At 36.4% G+C, this 22,282-nt stretch overlaps 1 protein-coding gene across 6 annotated transcripts in view; it reads right to left on the bottom strand.

The window, feature by feature from the left end:
* The window catches only part of si:ch211-186j3.6 (neural-cadherin), a 382,700-nt gene that overhangs the window by 125,650 nt on the left and 234,768 nt on the right, over nucleotides 1–22,282 (bottom strand). For all 6 annotated transcript variants that reach the window (XR_007184217.1, XM_048185218.1, XM_048185219.1 and 3 more), the window contains 3 exons: nucleotides 18,067–18,209; nucleotides 7,869–8,041; nucleotides 1,238–1,406 (listed from right to left, as the gene is read on the bottom strand). Coding sequence is in view for 5 of the 6 variants with exons in the window: in XM_048185218.1 (XP_048041175.1) it covers nucleotides 1,238–1,406; nucleotides 7,869–8,041; nucleotides 18,067–18,209 (485 nt within the window). In the remaining variant the exon portion in view is untranslated. The remainder of the gene's footprint in view (nucleotides 1–1,237; nucleotides 1,407–7,868; nucleotides 8,042–18,066; nucleotides 18,210–22,282) is intronic.

Here is a 22,282-nt window from a genome sequence, read left to right as displayed (position 1 = left end):
AACAAGTTCTGTTCCAAATCTTGTGACTTCTTAAAAAATGACTAAGGGTGTAATGGTACACGCATTCGTACCAAAAAATTTCGGGACACGTGTACCGACAAATACCGAGTTGTATAGCCCATTAACCACCTTTAACCACTGTTAACCTCCAATAATCACAATAAGCTCTGTGTTTTGTTACTTTCGATAAGAAACAAAGTTTCATCCCTCAAATTCTGTCCATTTTATCATGAAATTCAAACAATAAAGGCCGTTTTGTCACGCTTTGATGTGGCATGACAGATCATTGTACAGGCATCTCATTTCAAGCGTCAGTGCGGAACACGATCATCTCTTCCTCTTTAATAGCCTACTAGTTAGAGAATAATATTTAAATGAACATCTGAAGGTATGTTGAAAGATACAGTACGTCTTACTGAAACGTATCTCGTGTAATCGCTCAATCAGTGTTTCAACCGCGGAAAGACATCAATGAAATAGCTTGTAAAAAATGTCACGTAGCATTTACCTCAGAAATGACATTCATTGTGTTAGTTCGCTAGAGAAATTTACTCTTTTGCTACATATATGCACTATATTAACCTACATATTCATTGTATTTTACTTAACCTGTCTTGATAATTTAATATATATGTTTAATGTATGTTTAAATAAATCTGCCATGAAAACAAGTTATGATGGCTACTGGGTAAACGAATATATTTTAACATTTAATCGGAGTAGAAACAGATTCAGAAGTTAATGTAAAAACTGCCTTATATGCAATTTACATGTTTGTATGTTCATTTTTATGTGAGTATGTGTTGATTGTTATATCTAAAAATAAATAGCAACTTAATTTAATTTAAATAAGTGCTCCCTATATATATAGTTTACAGTATTAGCAGAGATTTTTTATCCTTAAGAAAAATTTTAATTATAATTTAATTTATTTAAAGACAGAGACACAATTTGTTCAGTAAACCACTGTTTAATAAAAAAAAAATAATAATAATAAAATAAAATAATGTTTAGTTTTCTCCCTCCTGCTGTACCGAATCTATACCAAACTGTGACTTTAATAAGGAGGTATGTACCTAACCGTCAATTTTATGTACTGTTACACCCCTACAAATGACATCTGATGATTTTGAAAGGAATGACAATGGAGTCATCTACTTTCATGCTCTTAGTACAGTAATTGGGTATACACTGAACCATGAATGAGCTCATTGATTATGTGTGCTTGAATCACTACCTGTTTCTGGTTCAATGCTGAAGGCTGGAACAGTGCTGTCTTTATGCATGAAACCGTACGTGACTTTTCCATTGGCTCCTTCATCAGCATCATCTGCATGGACCTGCAGCACAAATGTTCCTGCTGGCTTATTTTCCAGAACTGAGGCCTTCTCCTTATACTCTGCACACTGTGGGTGGGGGGAGAGGGGGTTGGAGACAGAGAAACAAAGGGGAAAATCAAATTTAATAAGGTTGTTTACACTTGGTGTTAAGATCTCTCTCCCAATGGACCAGATCACAAGGGGCCAGTCGAGATGCATTATTGTTTACACCTGGTGGAAATGTGCATCTCCAGTCAAAATCTGAGAACTGACTTCAAAAGCAGGATCTCTGAGGGCCACTGTGAACTACTGTGAACTAGTACCTATAATACCAGTATTAGTAACACTATAAGTAACACACTACTGTGTTACTAGTGAACTAGTACCAGGGTGACCAGATGCCCCATTTTCCCCAGGACAGTCCTATATCCTATTTTTTGCGACATAAATTATTATTAAAAAACTCAATGTGGTGTGGCGCTGCAAGACACACACCAAAAGCGCTCTCTCAGACAGCACGCAAATCCGAATTTAGTTCCCTTTGGACCTGATTGGTCAAATAGAGACATAGTTGTCAAAATGCCCATCATGTGGAGGATCTCACATAAATACAGTCGGTTATGGCTTAAGTGAATTTAAACAGCTTAAACAGTGTGTCAGTACATCTTAAAGTGACTGCAGCCTAAAATACCTGTTTGTGTCATTAATGTTAATTGTAGCAAATTAGCTCAAAATAAATATGAATAATTAATCATAACTAGTTATAATTAATTCTAAATATTTGGATAAGTTAATACAATTAACTTAATGTAATAAAATTGATATTACAAATAAATTAACCTGTTGTCCAATGAATGCACAATGTTAATTGTTTATTAATTCTAAGAAATGTTCATTTCAAGGTTATGGGAAATAACAATCTTATTGTACAGAACTACTAAGAGCCTGTAGTCAGGATCTGCATGAATAGGGACTCCAGTATATGAACGCAAAACACGGACAACTTTACGTGTGACATGAACAAGACTTTATTAACTAGACTAAACACTTAACTACTCTAACATTCACACACATACATGCATACAGTTTACCAAGGGAAAGAGAGAGCTGAAGCAGAATACAGAAAAGCAAGAAGTACAGCATTGTTGGACATTCAGCAGATCAACAGCCTTGAGCAAACCATCAGTTTAGTTTTAACAGGCCCTTCTTTAAAAGGGGTAAGGATACTCAATGCATCTAATAAGGAGACTAAGTTTGATACTTGCATGTCTCTCCACATTGAATTAAAACTGTCCTGATGCAATTTGTGGAGGCTCCCATTGAATCTTTGCTGATATTGTCTTGATGAAAGAGAACCAGTTGGATTCAGAGGATCTTTGGTAAATGGAAGTTTCTAGGCCGAAGCCTGGCACAAGCTTGGGGTTCTGTAGAAGCTTCTAGCTTCTTACAGCATCATCTTAACATCAGCATTTTTCAGTAAAAAGGGAAGAGAGAGGAAGAGGCGTTTGATCTTGTGATCAATGAATATAAGGTGTGAAGATGGCACACCCTCTTGAGTTGTCTGAGCCAATAAGGAGTTTCCCTTTCAGAGGGAAGTTTTACGAGTCTTTGTTCTGTAGCAAGATATTAGCATAAGACACTAGATTGGATGAATGAGAAAAGAACCTTCTAGATTCTTATAATACTAATGTGTCACAGAGTTAGTAACATGTAACATAAATTACCAAATAGGAAACGAAAGTTGGAGTACGTAGATACCAAACATGCTACCAATGTGATTTCAATTAACTATACATTTGTAACTATGGAACATTAATATCAAAATAGTTCAAAAGAGAGAATTAATACATAGAATAAAGCCTATAAAAGGAAAGTCATGAGATGGGAAAATTGGATACATGTTTATACATTTCCCAAGTGGTTATATAGAGAATACACAGGATTAAGATGGTTTATTTGTCTTTCTTAGAAAGAATGAAGTCAGAGTCACTAGTCTTTGCAAAATTCTTTCTGATCGTAAAAGTTACAAATATCTGTAACAGGACACCTAGTTCTGCCTGCGGTTTATCTACGTTTGAGATGCTAGTTGCAGTTTTAGGGGGATGGGTTCACAGAAATTTGATAGAGTGAGTTTATGGGTAATTCATTAAATATATTGAATAATTGTGTTTGATCGCTCCAGACACTACATAATCAAACAACAAAAGATGTTAAATAAATGTAGGCCTATACATGTTAAATAAACCTACTATACCTGAAAATGTAGTTTATTTAAATTGTATCTCTATCATATTTGTCCTATTGTTTGTCCCACTTGCTTCTTTGTTCTTTTTTATATAACAAAAATAAAATATCTAGGTCCTTCATGATATATATTGTTCTAATTAAATAAAATTAATCATATAATGTTTTTTGGTCATATTGCTCACTTCTAGTGGATGCTGCTTAAGTGAGAAAGAAAGAAAGAAAGAAAGAAAGAAAGAAAGAAAGAAAGAAAGAACTGCAGTAAGCATTGTAGACTGGAATGAAGGTATGAAGAATGAGAGAGGAGGCGTATTAATCCTTATCTCTTTGGTTCTGTTGAGATTCATCTCTGTTTCATAATTGAAGCGCCCTTGAATCAATTCCATCCCACTGAATCTGTGGAGACGTCTGGAATAAGCCTTGATAATGCAGCCATGCTCCACCACCCACACACCTTCTTCATCCTCACGTGTGTATGAGTGTGCGTAATCGCAAAAATAAAGCAAGCACTGCCTCCCCTTCATCATTAGTTTGCTCAGCTTAAGATAGCTGAGGTTAGATGAGACTCTGGGAAAACAAATACAGTAAATAAATCCGTTTAAAACACATGGTGACAATTCCCAAATCAGTCCAACAGCGTCTACTTTGATGGCCACTTCTGACACCTAATTAATAACAAGGGACATAGTCCTGCCTGTGATGGTCTTTCATCCTGCAGCTAGCTAAAACCCGGCCCCTAACTCTGTGTTGTTCAATCAGTAAGGTGAGCGAGAAATCCCATAAGGTTGGAAGTGGAAACATCAAGCGTTGTAGCACTCGCGACTCCATCTCACAGACCTTCGGAAACCTGGCAATAAAACACATATGCTGAGGGCCTACAAGAGAACTTCTGAGTGGAGACCCATGGCCACTGATGTTCATAAATCCACAGGAACAGTTTGGTATTCCAGAACACAGGTATGATGGGGGAATAGGAAGGTGGTTCAGGTGGGAGTTTTATAAAAAACAACAAAGAACTTCACTTTGTAGTTACAAGCCTTTTACCCACTTAAAAAGTCATAAAAAGGCATTATATGAAGCTAGAATGGCAAAGAAAACATAAAAAAGAAAGATGCTAAGATAAATAGAAAGCAGGCAAAGAATAGAATGCACACAAAAAAGAATGGGGTTAAAATATCTGAAGCTGAGCAGTGGCATTGGCAAATTATTTATTTATTTTGTTCTGAGAAGTCTGGCTCTGAGGTGTTTCAATGGAGCAAGAACTGCCACTTTAGCTTCTCTACGCTGACTCAAAAAGGGATGTCTTGCGTCTCAGTGGATGCTAATTTACTTCACACCCTGCCAAGAGAAACTCAAACAAAATGCTCCACAGACCTGAAGAGAAGTTTGTAAGTACTAACCATCTGCCCACGGCCAAGCATCTCCTCACCTCACTATGCAGCCTGGGGAGATTAAGACCCTCTAAATATATCCAGTGTTGCACTCAACCCATATTTACTGGAGACATCAAGAAGCATGTATACCCATAATGATTCAGCACATATTTCAAACACCTTAATTAAAACAGTCTTCAGCTGAGCGAGCAGCAGCCCAGGTTGCCCTGCTAATAATATCTCACGAGGAAAAAAAGAAAAAAAAAGAAAAGAAAGGAAAAAAAGTGGGAGCGGTTGAAATGGAGAAATAAGTAAAGAGGCACAAAATATACTGTAGTGTATAGAGTGAATATGCAAGAGAAAAGATAAACACAACCTACAGAACAGAAGAGACAGAATTTGAAGGTGTCATAGTTGGGTTCCTGATGCAAAGGTTGCGCATATGTGTGTGTGTGTGTGTGTGTGTGTGTGTGTGTGTGTGTGTGTGTGTGTGTGTGTGTATGCAAGGCCTAAAACTAACTTTGTTCCACACCTTGCCAGTGACTTAAGAAAATGTACCGGCCATGAAACAGATTTTGCAAAAACATGCAGTTAATCCTTATTGAAGTTACAAAAGTTATTCAGTCAAGAGCAGTGAGTGATTTTTCTTTGTCTTTTGTTGTTTGATTAACATTAAAAATGTAGAGAGTAGCAGGATAATAAGGACAGGATTTAAGACTAATGCAAGGATCCAATGTACTTATACACTTACACGTGTTGTCTTTCTCTACTGTTTACTTTCACTTAAGCCATAGCCGACTATGTTTACTAGGATACTCGAGAGACTGTAATTTTTGACATAATTTTATGTGAATTTGTCTGTTCAAGAACAAGAAGATGTGAAAGAGAGCTTATTTGTGCACACATGAAACTTTCCACACATGGCGTGAGTAATGAATTGAGTTCCCTTTCGCATCTTCTTGCACTTTAATATTTACATAGGCAAGGCTTAAACTTTCGTGACGATGCAGAGTTGGCCTGTGAACTGTCCTGAGCTTTGTTCACCGTTGTTCACGTTCATGTTCTCACAACATTGAATTGTTAGAATTCATTAAAATGTTACTGGCCAACTAGGGATTGACAATGTTTTATTTACTTGCCAGAACAGACTTTACTTGCATTTGGTACTTGGCGAGTGTTAACTGTAGGTCCTGTGTATGTACAAACCAGATTCCAAAAAAGTTGGTAAACTGTAAACATTGTGAATAAAAACAGAATGTAATGATGTGGAAGTTTCAAATGTCAATATTTTATTCAGAATACACAGATGACATAGATGACATATCAAATGTTTAAATTGAGAAAATGTATCATTTTAAGGGAAAAATAAGTTGATTTTTAATTTCATGGCATCAACCCATCTCAAAAAAGTTGGGACAAGGCCATGTTTACCACTGTGTGGCATCCCCTCTTCTTTTTATATCAGTCTGCAAACGTCTGGGGACTGAGGAGACAAGTTGCTCAAGTTTAGCAATAGGAATGTTGTCCCATTCTTGTCTAATACAGGCTTCTAGTTGCTCAACTGTCTTAGGTCTTCTTTGTCGCATCTTCCTCTTTATGATGCGCCAAATGTTTTCTATGGGTGAAAGATCTGGACTGCAGGCTGGCCATTTCAGTACCTAGATCCTTCTTCTACGCAGCCATGATGTTGTAATTGATGCAGTATGTGATCTGGCATTGTCATGTTGGAAAATGCAAGGTCTTTCTTGAAAGAGACGACGTCTGGATGGGAGCATATGTTGTTCTAGAACTTGGATATACCTTTCAGCATTGATGGTGCCTTTCCAGATGTGTAAGCTGCCCATGCCACACGCACTCATGCAACCCCGTACCATCAGAGATGCAGGCTTCTGAACTGAGCGCTGATAACAACTTGGGTTGTCCTTGTCCTCTTAAGTTCGGATGACATAGCATCCCAGTTTTCCAAAAAGAACTTCAAATTTTGATTCGTCTGACCACAGAAAAGTTTTCCACTTTGCCACAGTCCATTTTAAATGAGCCTTGGCCCAGAGAAAATGCCTGCACTTCTGGATCATGTTTAGATATGGCTTCTTTTTTGACCTCTAGAGTTTTAGCCGGCAACGGCGAATGGCACGGTGGTGGATTATGTTCACCGACAATGTTTTCTGGAAGTATTCCTGAGCCCATGCTGTGATTTCCACTACAGTAGCATTCCTGTATGTGATGCAGTGCCATCTAAGGGCCCGAAGATCACCGGCATCCAATATGGTTTTCCGGCCTTGACCCTTACGCACAGCGATTGTTCCAGATTCTCTGAATCTTTGGATGATATTATGCACTGTAGATGATGATAACTTCAAACTCTTTGCAATTTTTCTCTGAGAGGCTCTTTTTATACCCAATCATGTTGCCAATTGACCTAATAAGTTGCAAATTGGTCCTCCAGCTGTTACTTATATGTACATTTAACTTTTCCGGCCTCTTATTGCTACCTGTCCCAACTTTTTTGGAATGTGTAGCTCTCATGAAATCCAAATTGAGCAAATATTTGGCATGACATTTCAAAATGTCTCACTTTCAACATTTGATATGTTATCTATATTCTATTGTGAGTTTATGAGATTTGTAAATTATTGCATTCCTTTTTTATTCACAATTTGTACAGTGTCCCAACTTTTTTGGAATCGGGTTTGTATGTGTGTGTGTGTATAAAATAGCTTTTTTAATTATACGTTATTTATTATTCATATCATTAGGATGGAGGAAGATGTTGTATATAAATATAGAAGACACATATCTACAATGAAAAATAATGCTATATGAATGGATGATATTTTCAGCATAAGTATGTTAACTCAATGTTAACTTAAAAAATTGTATGACTGTGACAGACAGACAGACAGACAGACAGACAGACAGACAGATATAGTACCTTTTCAAACACAGGCTTGTTGTTGTTTACATCATCAACTCCAACAATGACCTGGGCAATGGTGGAGAGTGACTGCGGCCCACCGGAGGCGTTATCATCTGTTGCTGTTACGTTCAGGATGTACTTTACTCCCTGAAGTCTGGGAGGTGGGCTGGAGCGCAGACGGATCAGTCCTGTGTGGGGTGACAGTCAAACATTTATAGCAACATTTAATTGGCCATTACCCTTGCCTAAATCCCACTGAAACACCATTCAACCTCACTAGCAACTGATTCCTTGTTAGTTGGACACAGTATTAATACTATCTCATATAAATAGATAAAATGTGTTTATTAGGGAGTCAGATAAGCCAGATCTGAGCTGCATTCTTTGCATGCAATGCTGCATTTCACATGCTATTATTGACTCTCGTTTTATATAGTATGTGAAATAAAATCACGTAAATGCTATGAAACTTGATGAATAAACATGGACCCATGAAGACTAATCTCTCTGCGCTCATTCATAATGCAGATAGGCTATATCTGACCTTTAAGGCAGTGATGAGTATATTTGCCATTCCTGAGGTTTGTACTATGCAAAAATCCTGTATATATTGTATGTTTTTATGGATGAATATATGTGTTGTTGTGAATGTGCCAGGGAAAACGTTATGCTTCATACATTGTGTCTTATCTGCAGAGACAGACGGAGTCAGCGACTACGTGACCCTCCGCGGTACACCATACAGCACCATTTCTTTCAGGAGAGCGCATTAGACTCTGCTGCATTCAGCTCTGCATTCATAATCTAAAGAGCTAGATGACTGCTATCTCCAGCTAGCAGCAAAGGGACATTAAAGAAACCAGCACATCAACTGACACAGACTTGGCAGGAGGGAAATCACATGTACTCTAGTTTCTTGAATTGATTCTAATGCATAACACTAGTACTTTTGTGGCACAACTCAGGGGAAAAAGAACATGTAATCAATTCTAATTCAGTCTGAACACCCCTAGTCGCACTATCTCCCCATCCAAATGGTAGTGAGGGCTGAAATGAGTGTGTGTGTGTGTGTGTGTGTGTATTTTGTGCCATGAGGATTCTTGTCACAGGTTTTAACTCTATTCTCTCGACAGTTGTATCAACTACAGGCTATGAGAGCCACAGGCTAATCTGTTGAGACTCTACTAACATTTTTTTTTTTAAAACCAATGTTTCAAAGCATACAGATGAATTGCTACAATACGCATCACTGCCAATGATTTTAAACAGAAATATACACAGAATTAAATAAAGTTCTTGAGCCAGGATTATAAATATTGACAAACTGGCAGCTTAAGCAACAGAAATTTCAGTAATGATCCGTGTGTGATTTATCTGTCCTTGAGCTGGAAGTGTCTATTATGATTAGTATGTAGTACACTGGAGGAGTCTAGAACAGGACACAGATGAAAGAGGCAGCCAGCACATATCAGTGCACATCAAACATAGAGATGTTGTTTCTCCAGGGGCATGACAAGCAAATGTCTCCATAGATGAGGGTGAAGGGTATGCCACTGGCCCTCTCTTTATGCCAGTTTACATCACTGTCATGCCCGCTGTGAGCAAGAGCAAACCACATACCCAAAATGTGGACTTTTCTTGCACTCTGAAAATAATAAATAAATAAAAAGTTCAAAATAAATTCTTGTTTGAACACCTTAACCTACCATTAGCCATACTAAAATAAAATTTTATGAATGCATACTAAAAAAAAAATCCAATCGCATTACACAACACAGGCTCATTGTAAAAAACGTGCCGCTACCTATATTTTTTGCAAAACTCAAAACAAATAACACATACATACAAATCACTGCTGTTTTTAGCTGAAATAAACACTACTGCCAGTAAAACACCAACCATTTTTATTCCTTTTCATACAAATTACAGGGGCAGATTATCAATTGATAAAGACTTATTTTTGTGCAAAATACTATGTCATGACCTCATAACACATTTACCACAGTGCATCATTTGTCAACTAATACATTTTGATCACATAATCAGCTCCATATGGCTTTTCTGATATAGTAAACTTACTCAGTAGCTTACCTGTTATAGCATTGCACTTGTGATACAGAGTGCTTGGATACAAGTCTTACGAAACATGAGTCACGTTAAAAGAAATCAAAGACTTGTAGAAGCCCTTAAATTGGATTGTTTGTTCCAGCAAATGTGTTTTTACAGCACATCTGCTTTTGTTAACACTATTGGATATGTTTAAGGTTCAGTGTAGGTGGTTCATTATTTTCAAATGCAATAGAGCATTAACCTTTTAGCACCACACACACCAAACATTTAATTTCCGAACTGCAGTGATACATACAACAATCAATGAAATAAAGCATTGCCAGATACATGTTCATCTGTTTTGGGTAAAACTGAACATGCTTTAAAGGTGATAGAGAGGATTTTTTCATCGACTGAGAATCCAAAGACTGTTAGTGAGTTTTTGAAATGAGCGCATACATAAGAACAACCCCACCTCCTTCAAAGGAACGCCTCCCAAAACTCGTGCACGAGTATTGGAACACGAGTGTTTACCACCGGCATTCGCTGTGTCGTGTTAGTGGATTCATTATGTCAGACTCACTGCAGGTGACTCATAATCTGCAGTTGTTACTCCTGTCTCCTGACAAAAACATTGCATGCAGCGCCTGTAGAGTGTGGAAAGTTACTGGAGCGCGCAGCCGCGCACTTCTCTCACAAGGAACGTCACGGCAGTGATTGACAAGCCAGAGGGCCAATCGTTTACGCGATGATCGCGTAAACGATTGGCTGATGTTTTTAAGGCCCTACCTCGTGCACAGATGATGTATATTAATATTATTCCTTTCAGTGCACCTAATAATTAGTCTTTTATCGGTTAGTAAAGATGTAATATTGCAAAAATGTATATAACAAAACATCCTATTTATCACCTTTAAGTGCCACTCGCTGGACATTTCACTTTGAAAGTGTTACAAAACATCGCCACAGGCACACTTTTCCACTAAGCCTAGGTTGGCATTAACCATTGAAATAGCAAAAAATAATGCTTAACTGTTAATACTTTACTGTCTACTTTGACCCGCCCTCAAACACTGTAGCTAGTTTGTGTTGTATACTTTGTATACATTTCCAAAGGATGAGGATATGTCGGTGTTCAATAAGTTATTTTGTGTTTTATATTGTGTAGTTCTCCAGCTAACCAGCTAACTAACTTTTGTCTATCTTACTGAAATACTTCTGCTAATCAGCTGTGGCTCACTATTACCTAAAACTGTATCTATTAATGCAGATTGTCTGTCGTTCTTACTACTTTGAGTAATGATAAAGGATGGGGCAAGATTTGTTTTACAAACTTTAAAGGTCCCGTTCTTCGTGATCCCATGTTTCTTTTTTTGAAAATTTTATTTTGCTTTTTTCAAATATAACAAACAACAAACATCTGACAAAACACAAAAGAGAAAAATAAACCAAAAATAAACAGTAAATTACGCAAAAAAAAAAAAAAAGATACATGTAAAACAGTTAGAAAAACAACAATTATCAAATCAAGTCATGTGGCACTGTATTTATATAATTCAAAAAGGGATTCCAAATTTTATAAAATACATCACCCCTGCCCCTCACTGAATATGTAACCTTCTCTAAAGGTACACAGCTGCAAACCTCTGACAACCACAGTCCAATTGGCATATCATAGTCTGCTTTCCATTTCAAAGCTATACATTTTTTGGCTATTATTAACAAAATTTCTGTAAGTTTAATAGCGTGACTATTTCGGAGGTCAGAGTTGGTAAAATTACCTAATAAACACACCTCAGGATCCACTGGAAAATCAATTCCATGAATCCGTGATATACTTTCACATACTTTCGCCCAAAACACCTTCACTTTAGGACACAACCAGGTAGAATGCAAAAATGTTCCTTCTTCTGTACCACATCTGAAGCAAAGGGGTGAAATACTGTTATTAAATTTATGTAATCTAGATAGAGTGTAGTAAAGCTGGTGTAAAAAATTAAATTGAATTAGTCTATACCTAGAATTCAAGGTTGAGGCGACCCCATCTTTACACAGTTGACCCCACAGGTCCCCATCAATTCTTACCCCCAGATCCTGCTCCCATCTACCTCTAGATTTGTCAGGGTCATCTAAAGTTTGATTTGAAATCAGGGCTTCGTAAGTTCTAGAGATGGTTTTATATAGTGGTTTATCTGAATAGCAGATTTGTTCAATACATGTCAAATCAGGTATCTTAGGAAAGGTTTTAACTTTGACCCTTAAACAATCACGTAGTTGTAGATAACTAAAGAATTCTTTATTACTCAAATTATACTTATTTTTTAACTGTTCAAACGACATTGAAACTCCTTTATCGAAACAATGCTCCAAATGTGTAATTCCCTTATTTGCCCATATCTTAACATTTTTGTTTTGGTAGCACATAGGTAGCAATCTGTTTCCCCATAAAGGTGTCTTAGGGGAAAGAAAATTATCCTGTCCCATCATCAATCTCAGTTTATACCAGGTCCGAACTGAATGAATAATCATGGGGTTATTCGTTTTACTTTTGATCAATTTGTCGTCCCACGTATATAAAATATTGGCAGGGATCTCTTCTTTTATTTCAGAATTCTCTATAGAAAGCCAGGAGGGAAAGGGGGTAACGGCAAACATCTGGGCCAGATACCTAGATTGGGCTGCCCAATAATACAATTTAAAATTGGGAAATCTCAATCCTCCTTGATTATAATCTAAAGCCAGTTTATCAAGACTGACCCTAGGGGTTTTACGGTGCCAAATAAATGATCTTATTAACCCATTAAGAGAAGTGAAAAAAGAATTAGGAATTAATATAGGAAGAGATTGAAACATGTATAAAAATTTGGGCAAAACATTCATTTTGACTGCATTTATTCTTCCAAGCAATGTGAGTGGTAGATCCATCCAATTTGTTAAATCTCTTCCAACCTTCTCTAAAAGACTAGCCAGATTAAGACTATAAAGATTCTTTAAATTGCCATCCACCTGTATACCCAAATATTTAATACCAGTAGGTGAGCATTTGAAGGAAAAACTATCTAGTGCAGTAAAATCAAACTCTGATAATGGCAAAATAACACTTTTGTCGATATTAACTTTATATCCAGAGAAAGTACTATATAATTGTAACACATTCTGTAAATTAGATAAAGAATCTATGGGGTTAGTAAGAAATAAAAGAATATCATCAGCAAACAATGATATTTTATGTATTTCGGGGCCAATTTCAAAGCCTTTTATATCAGGGTTACATCTTATAGCCTCGGCTAAGGGTTTGATAGCCAGCACAAAGAGAGCTGGGCTTAGGGGACAACCTTGTCTGCATCCTCTATATAAGGGGAATGCATCCGAAATAATTCCATTAGTAACAATTTTTGCTTTGGGAGATTTATAAAGTGACTTAATTAAGTCAATATATGCATCTCCAAATCCAAATTTTTTCAGCACTTCAAAAAGATACGACCATTCTACTCGATCAAAAGCCTTTTCGGCATCGAGGGAAACAGCTACTCCCTGTACGCGCTTTTCTTTAGCAATATGGATGACATTGAAAAATCTCCTCAGATTATTTGCTGATAGTCTTTCAATTATAAAACCAGTTTGATCTGGGTTTATCAACAGTGGAAGACGAGTTTCTAATCTCTTGGTTATCATTTTTGTAACTAATTTATAATCCACATTAAGAAGTGAAATTGGCCTATAGGAGGTGCATTTCAGTGGATCTTTACCTTTCTTATATAATACAGAAATTATTGCATTGGAGAAGGAGTCTGGAAAACATTTGTCCGTCCTTGACTGTTCAAGCACTTCGATCAAATAGGGTACCAACAAATCTTTAAATTCTTTATAAAATTCAGATGGGAAGCCATCCTCACCCGGAGACTTATTATTAGGCAATAGACGAATAGCTTCAATCAACTCAGAGGCAGAGAAAGGTTGATCCAGACTAAACCTATCCTCCTCCGAAAGACAAGGTAAGTGAACTGAGGATAGGAAAGAATCCATTTGGGAATGATCTATACTAGCCTGAGAAGTATATAACTCTGTATAATAGCGCTTAAATGCATCATTAATCTCTACAGGGTTATATGTATCTGCATTACCAACATCTATTGCGTTTATCGTTCGTTTCTGTTCATCTCGTTTTAATTGCCAGGCCAAGACTTTGTGCGCTTTCTCGCCAAGCTCATAATAACGCTGATTTGAATTAATAATAGCTCTCTCTGCCTGGTAGGTGTTCAATTTATTATATTCAATTTTTTTGCTGAGCAATTCCCGATAAACCACCTTATTCTGATCTTTATGATATATTTTTTCAAGTGCTGAGATTTCAGATTCTAGCTCATTCAATTTGGAAATTTTTCTTTTTGTTAACCCCTTAGTATATGCAATACATTGACCCCTAAGATAAGCCTTTAAAGTATCCCATAATATAAAGCTATTGGAGCAGGAAGTGATCCCATGTTTCAAACTTTAGTTAGTGTGTAATGTTGTTGTTAGAGTATAAATAAAATCTGTAAAATTTTAAAGCTCAAAGTTCAATGCAAAGCGAGATATTTTATTTAACAGAAGTCGCCTACATCGAACGGCCAGTTTGGACTACATCCCTCTACTTCCTTCTTTAATGACGTCACTAAAACAGTTTTTTGACTAACCTCCGCCCACAGGAATACACAAGAGTTGCGTTTGTAGAGTGTGTTTGTCGCCATGTCGTCGAAACGCTGTTATTTTCATCCCGCAGTCCAATCACCGGGTCTGATTCCGGCTCAAATTGATAGGGTAAAATTAAAGACATGTTTACAATAACACTGAGCGCATGCATCTCCACGTTATGGTAAGAGGCGTGACCTTTCCGGGCAAGATGCGCTAAGAGCTGCTGTCGAATCACAACACAGGAACCGCTGGCACAATCAGAACTCGTTACGTATTTCTGAAGGAGGGACTTCATAGAACAAGGAAGTCATCAGCCCGTTTTTATGACAGTGGAAACAGCGGTATACAGATAAGTAAATTATGTGAAAAATACTGTTTTTTTACACGCGAAACATGAACACATGTTATATTGCACACTATAAACACAATCAAGGCTTCAAAAAACCACGAAAAACGGGACCTTTAATGTTACAGCAGTCATTCACATTAGCGCTTGGCTAATGTATGCACCATTATTGATACAGATAATTATAGAGTTCACACATGTGCACCTCAATAAATTAGAAATATATACACAGTTTTGTTGATTGGCATTCATTGGTTAATGCTGATGTAGAGGAATTACAGTTGCAACATGTCAATGTAGGACGAACGGAGTAGTGTAGCACTGAGAAATGTCCTGTTCAAGTCGTCCTTGCGATGGAGGTTCGGGTTGAATAACTAGCTCTTCCAATGTTTCGGGATCAGACTCACACTCGAATTGATATGGTAAAATCAACACCACCATTACTGTCCTTACAATTTGTACAATCACTGAGGACTGAGGAAGCCTCCGAAGCTGAAGTTCAGTTACGGTAATAGGCGTTTCGGTAGACCAATCACAGCAAACTGGGCCATCTGACCAATCAGAACAGAGTAGAATCTTGGAAAAGAGCGGTTTAGAGGGACTGAATCTTCAGACGAGTCGTTTGAGAATCTTTAAAAAATGTGGTGATGTGCAATGTATATTATGAGATTTTTTATTTTTTTTTACCTTTGACGAAGGTAATCCTGTTGTAGGAGACCTCCAAAACAAAATTAGGAACCTTTAAAATAGCATAATAGGAGCACTTTAATTACACAATTTATCAGCTTTTGTACAATGTTAACAGCTTGTCAGCCAAATATCTTTTCTGGCAGTCTTTTCTTTTTTGCAATGCATTTCTCCATTGCCAGGCATTAGGATGATGGAACCTTGTTTAACGCAAGGCCTTTTAGCAGGACAAATAACTAAGGGAAAATCAAAACACTACAAATAACAGAGGAAAATAAAAAACGCTTGACAGGTGCTGTGTGCTGCCGATGATCTGGCTGATTATCAGTGTAAACACTCTGACACCGTGTCGGTAAATACTTCCTTCATGGACCGGATGCGGTCTTTGTATTTATGTCTTTAATACAAAAGGCCTGATCATCTTATTGACTCTGCTGTTTGAATCCTTAAAGGGGCATTAAATCAAGCAGAGCACATTCCTCTGTGAGTTACAGTAAATTAACAACGAGCACCAAGCGCCTAGGCCCTGCTTCTGCCCAACAAAAACAACCTAATGGAGGAGAGGCTCTAATGAATGATAGGGGGAATTTCAGGAGAGACAGAGATCTGACGAGCCGCAGAAGGGGTAATAAAGGAACGCTTTGATCTTTAGAATAGAGAATAAGGAGAATATGCAGGGAAGGGAATCGACAGAGACACTCTTCAAGGAAGTGCGGTGCTTCCAATGAAGCGGTACATGTTTGAATCACCTGAATGGAGCACTAAATTGAAGCACTGTGAACATAAGCAGCAAACATATTTTGCGAGAAGGACAAGTGAAGTCCATATCCTAGGACTGATCTTCTTCAATCAAAATGCAATCCATCAAAACATGTCTAGCTCTTTCAAAGTTAAGGAGTGTGCGGCAATTAAGTCGTGGGCTGTTTAGCAAATACTGTTACTTTGAGGAGTTAATAAATTTGTATTTAGTTGACAATAAATATTATATTTACTGAGCCATTACTACATTTCTTCAGAACTGCAGGAGATAAACAGACATTACATTTTCATATTAGTTAATATAAATGTGCGCCAACACCAACTGAAAAGCTCTGTAATCATCAAGAGACTCAAAGTGTTTGATCTGTACACACATATGGTTCCTATAAAGTACAGACTGACAAACAAATAAAAAGCATACCAACTGGATCTTTTATATTTCTCAATCTTCAGAGTTTCAAAAAAAAAAAAACAACAACTAATTTTTGCAACTTCATATCTTACAATTGTGACTACTTATCGTTGGTGGCTACTTTCTTGACTAATTATTGCGACTTTATATCAGAATTATGATTTCATTTCTCTTGTTTTCTTGCCTTTTCCTAAGAATTACCTCTTATTTTTTACCCTGAGGCAGAAACAGGATTTCCTATTAACATTTACATCCTTGTGTGGGTGTTTTGACTATAACTATAGATTTTTTGAACAATTTAGACAAAAGAAACACTTTACAATAATTATCTCTTTATATTTACACAGAGGCTAATTTTGTATTTGTGAAAGCAGGAATGACTTGCTTGTTTTAGTGATGACTTTAAAAAGAAAATATGATTAATGGCAATCGTGCGTGGCTACTTTTCAACTTATTTGAAATGTAAATGATACAGTAAAGTTTGTACTATTGGTTCAATATTAAGAACTTCAAATCATGGAGGATCTAAAATTTCATGTACTTGACTGCCCAAACAGATGTTGCTGTTGATTTCACTCGCACTCTCCGTCATTCTGGATTTCACTGTTTACCAGATGTTCATACTAAAAGCATTGTGTCTTCAATAAACCTTAAGGATCCTTCAGATTACAGTCATCTTTTTTCCAGTCGGAATGCAAAACGTATATGCTTAACCCCATCTCAACCACCTGTACAAAAATTCTACATTTCTATCTTCACGCTACTGTTCATTCTACAAAAACAAAATCCTTCTTTTGTTATCAGAGTGTATATCAGTGTGTATACGTATACATGCAGCATGTGCAGCAATGCACACATGCTTGCTTATTCCCTAGTGGAAAAACCTCAAGTCCAACAAAAGTTTGAGTATGGCCTGTTCCACTCTCATGTCTCTTTCTAATGTCGTCTCTAATAAAGGGATAAAAAGCCCATACATTAAAGACTTATTGGGCATCTAAATTATATCTAAGCTAAAAGAAGGATAAAGACTTCTGTTTGAATAGCTGCCTTGCTGTGATCATCCTAGTGTGAAAGCACATTTAAATATTAATTATTAAATTAGTATTAATAGTTAAACTACTAATGTACAATATGATGCAATGTAATGTAATGTAAAGAGTTTGAAAGAAACCACTAAATTAAGGCTTTTCTACTGGACTGTTCCTTAGTGAATGTTCAAGAAGCGTGACTCGGCCATCAAAGAGATCAAGAGCGTAAAAATACAAATATGAAACATGATGTCTCACCTTTCTGGTTGTCGATGACAAAGTTGCCCTCCTCATTGCCTGCTGTAATTTTGTATGTGATCCCGTCTCCATCTGGGTCCTTGGCCAGCACTGTTGCGACTAGAGTGTTGGGCCCTGCATCCTCTGAGACAAAGGTCCGATACCTGTTTTTGAACACACATGTACATTTCTTTCAATATATCTTCCACGTGAAAACAAAACATTACCATGTAGTCATTACAGCCCAAAAAATTATAATTAATGTCTCTATGTTTAATGAATGCAGAGACAGTTGTTGTGTACAGGCAGGCAATCTGCAATACTGCTGCAGTAATCATGCTTGTGACCATCATTATATGTGTTTACCAAGGATCTGTTGACTAATAGGATTGAAAGAAGGGTATTAATATACAGCAAAAGTAAAAGCTGCAGGTGGTATGGACAGAAAATAGAATAAATAGAAAAAAGTTATAGAGACAAGCAAAATCATACAGGAAAGCAAATCAAACAGAATTCATTATGCAAATACTACAATGGCATTCTCACCTGGTTACATTTTGAACTCTAAACATTCTTTTAATGCCATTCCATTATTTGACATTTTTCAGTCAGTTTAAGATTAATCTTTAACATTTCTTCAGAATTATCTTAAAATATGTGACAATATCTACAAAATATTTTTTGTTCGAAAAGTAATTATAAATTAAAATAAATTGAAAACTTGTGAAGAAGAGGCAATGCCTTTAAGAACTGAAAAAAAAAAAAAAAAAAAAAGCTGGATGACTGCAGGAAAGAAATACATTAAACATCTGTGTGTATTTAAAGGCACAATATGTACACTCAAATTGTTTACCGAATTCAAATGTATAGTAAAATGACATCAAATTGAATTGAATAATTATACATATTCATATTAAGGATTAAGAATTGTAAATGAGTAAAAAAAAAAAAAAAAACAACAACAAAAAATAGACCTTAATAAAACATTTTGTACAAATTTTAGTGGAACAAAGGAATGGACCATTTAGTTTATGTGATTCGTGTTCATAAATATAAACATATTTAAAGGGTGCGTTAGTAATATGCGCCTATAGGCGGGTGCACAACCCACATACACTCTGCTTGTTACACACACAAGGACGCGCAGCAGCAAACAAACATTTTTAAATATTAAAAATAAAAGGATTCCTCTCTGGTGAAGCATTCAGTCTTTCCACTTGTAAATAGCGAATCTGCCATTGTGTAAGCATAATTGGCTTTTAAAAGGGAATTCGAGATGAGACTCTTTTGAACCATTTTTTCCATTGTTAAACTACCAAAAATGGATTTGGACACGCCTTAAGTGCACTTGCGGCATGTGCTTAGCCCTTATTTTCTTAATCTCTTGTTTTCTTGATTTACTGTCTGCGAGTAATATGTTTGTACCATTTCTCAGAGACAACACTATTTTGTCAAGTAGCTAACATAGCATAGTCAGAAAGAGCTTTATTTCTAAAAGTTTCAAATGTGTCTTCAGTGTCACATGGTTCTTCAGAAATTATATCAATATGCTTATTTGGTGTACAAGAAACATTCTTTATTATTTTTATATAATAAGGAATGTTGAAAGAAGTTTTATATTTGTATATAACATTTGTTGTATTTGTTTTATAGCAATATTTTTTTAAGGAACATTTTGTTCAGGATTCTTTGATGAATAGAAAGTTCAAAAGAACAGCATTTATTTGAAACAGATATCTTTTGTGTAACACTTTAGAATACTGTTCTATCAACAGAGAATAACTATAAGAATAATTACAAAGGAACAAATAAGTAATGCAATATTAACATTCTAGTAACTACTATTAACTAACAAGAAACTCTGATTAACGAATTAGTAAGTCTAGTGCTCAGTTGTGATAGTTCACTTCCAAATAATTACAAATTCCTCTAGAATGATTTGGTAAAACTTAAATCATTACTAGTTGGTTACCATTACCTTCACTTTTGAATTAATTATACATTATGCATTATTCAGATTATGATGATGAACCTGTATATAGTTCTTAGCTGTCCTCTAGGAGGTATGAAAAAATAGTAGTTTTACTGTCACTTTTGATCATTTAAATGCATCCCTGCTGAATAAAAGTATATATCCAGTGTGTACACTTAAAATGTCATATCTGGTAAATATAATCAGAACTTCTTAATTCCCTGTGGAAAATGTAAAACAGAAGGAGCATTTGTTCACTACTGACCTCTACAATAGCTACACATTTTTTGTGCATGTGAGAAAATGAATCAAATCAAGTTAAAGTGATCAGACACAGTATGCTTAAATAGAAAATTATGTTTGAATTGTGTACAAGTAGACCAGTAATGCGTCACAATGAACATTGAGGGCCTTTTAGATCAGAGTGACCTGAGCTCTGACCGTGTCACTGCTACAGAGACTCAAACCTCTAACCTCCAGTGATAGAACAAACACACGTACACACAAACAAAATACAGACACATCCTCGCACAAGGACAATTTTTATTGTTACACAAAATCCATTATTATTTAGTAAGTATAACAAAGAACAAGTGGGAGAGAGAGTGAGTAAGAACACCCCTCCAATGTTCAATAATAGATTTCCCTCCAAAAAAGAAACAGTTGAACCAGTTTGCTCAAGGGGCTGTTAACAGACAAAGCCAACACATTTCATGCTAAGCCTTTCTTGCCAAAACCACGCTCACACTTCATAACATCTGAAACAATGCTGTCAATGGAACAGCACCTCGTGGCGACAAGACAAACAGTGCCTTCACATCAGCACAGCATGCTGTTGTTTGAGAAGAGAGAAACAGTGCTGACAGACTTCAAGATACTTCCATACTCTCAGCCACCATTTGTTATTATTCAGTTGCAAAGATTTTATTTAAGTCACATAGGCTGCACGCTGATGAACCGTTTGTTGAGACAGAGTCTAAGACATTTCATTTTGATCTGAGAGGGACATTGATGGTCCATCAAAGCAGCAAAAGGTCAACTGCCCTGATGACAGATTGACAATGTGCTCTAGATCCAGCTCGTTAAGGAATGAATCTTGAGCTGGGGAAAAAAAAAAAAAAAAATAAATAAATAAATAAATAAATAAATAAAACGTTGCTTGTGTGCAGGCTGTGAATTCTAATACCTCTATGAAACCTCAAGATGGAATGAGAGTCAGTTCAGCTAAATCTGTTCATGAATACACGAATAGTCAAAGCCACTGAGGCATCCAAGGTTAGAACTAAGACTGAAGCAAACATAAATCACAAGCTCTGGTAAACAAAGTTAGCTTAAAGCCCCATAGCCAACGAGCATACATTTTTCTTTCACCAGTGTGTGAATTTGAATGTTTGGGTTAAAAGGATAAATCACCCAAAACAAAACTTCTGTCATGATTTACTCGCCCTCGTGCCATTCCAAACCTGCACTTTCTTTCTTCTGTGGAAGGCAAAAGGTGAATTTCTGAAGAAACTCCTGGCCACTGTTTTCAATATTAAGAAAGTGAATGAGGACTGGGGCTGCCAAGCTCCAAAATAACGCAAAAAAAAAAGAAAAAAAAAAAGGGAAGGGATATTAAAAATTGCTCCATATGATGTCTTCTGAAGCCATTCGATACCTTTGTGTCACAAACCTACCACAATCATCGGTATAGATGTCTAATTCTTGAATGACTCAGAATCAAATCTTTCATATGAATCAGTCGATCCAGTTCAACAAACACATCTGAATGATTCGTTTACAAATATAATTTTGCTCTTGAGTTCATCTCAATAATTCAGCTCACTGGAGGGAACGATCATACAGGGAATGTTTCCATCCAATCTGCGAAATAAATGTACAAAAAAGGCGCAATACTTGAAAAACAATTTGCAAATAAAGCATTCTTTCTATCCAATGCATTCAAGAGAACAAAATCTTTTATTTGTAATAAATTACTTGCATTTTAGAGTGTGCAGATAAAATGCTCGGACAAACTATGCCTGCTAGGTTAAGGCAAAGTCCCTTTCAAGGAAAGTCTGTACACTCGGCGGCCATGTTTACAACGCCTCCGGGCAGCTATTTCGGGCATCCGAGACCAAGTCCTATCTATTTGAATGGGTGAATCCTGTAAACTCAAAAACTGGTTGGTGAACTCACAATTAAATAACAAATTTCAAATCAGCAACAAAATCTAGCATGAACTGTCCCATAACTGTTATTTCTTATGCTCAAATAGCATTAAAA

This window comes from Megalobrama amblycephala, linkage group LG3 (assembly GCF_018812025.1).
Source record: "Megalobrama amblycephala isolate DHTTF-2021 linkage group LG3, ASM1881202v1, whole genome shotgun sequence".
In the NCBI taxonomy this organism is placed as follows: domain Eukaryota; kingdom Metazoa; phylum Chordata; class Actinopteri; order Cypriniformes; family Xenocyprididae; genus Megalobrama; species Megalobrama amblycephala.
Note: the sequence above shows the minus strand (reverse complement) of the source record. Positions and strands in the feature narration are given on the sequence as shown.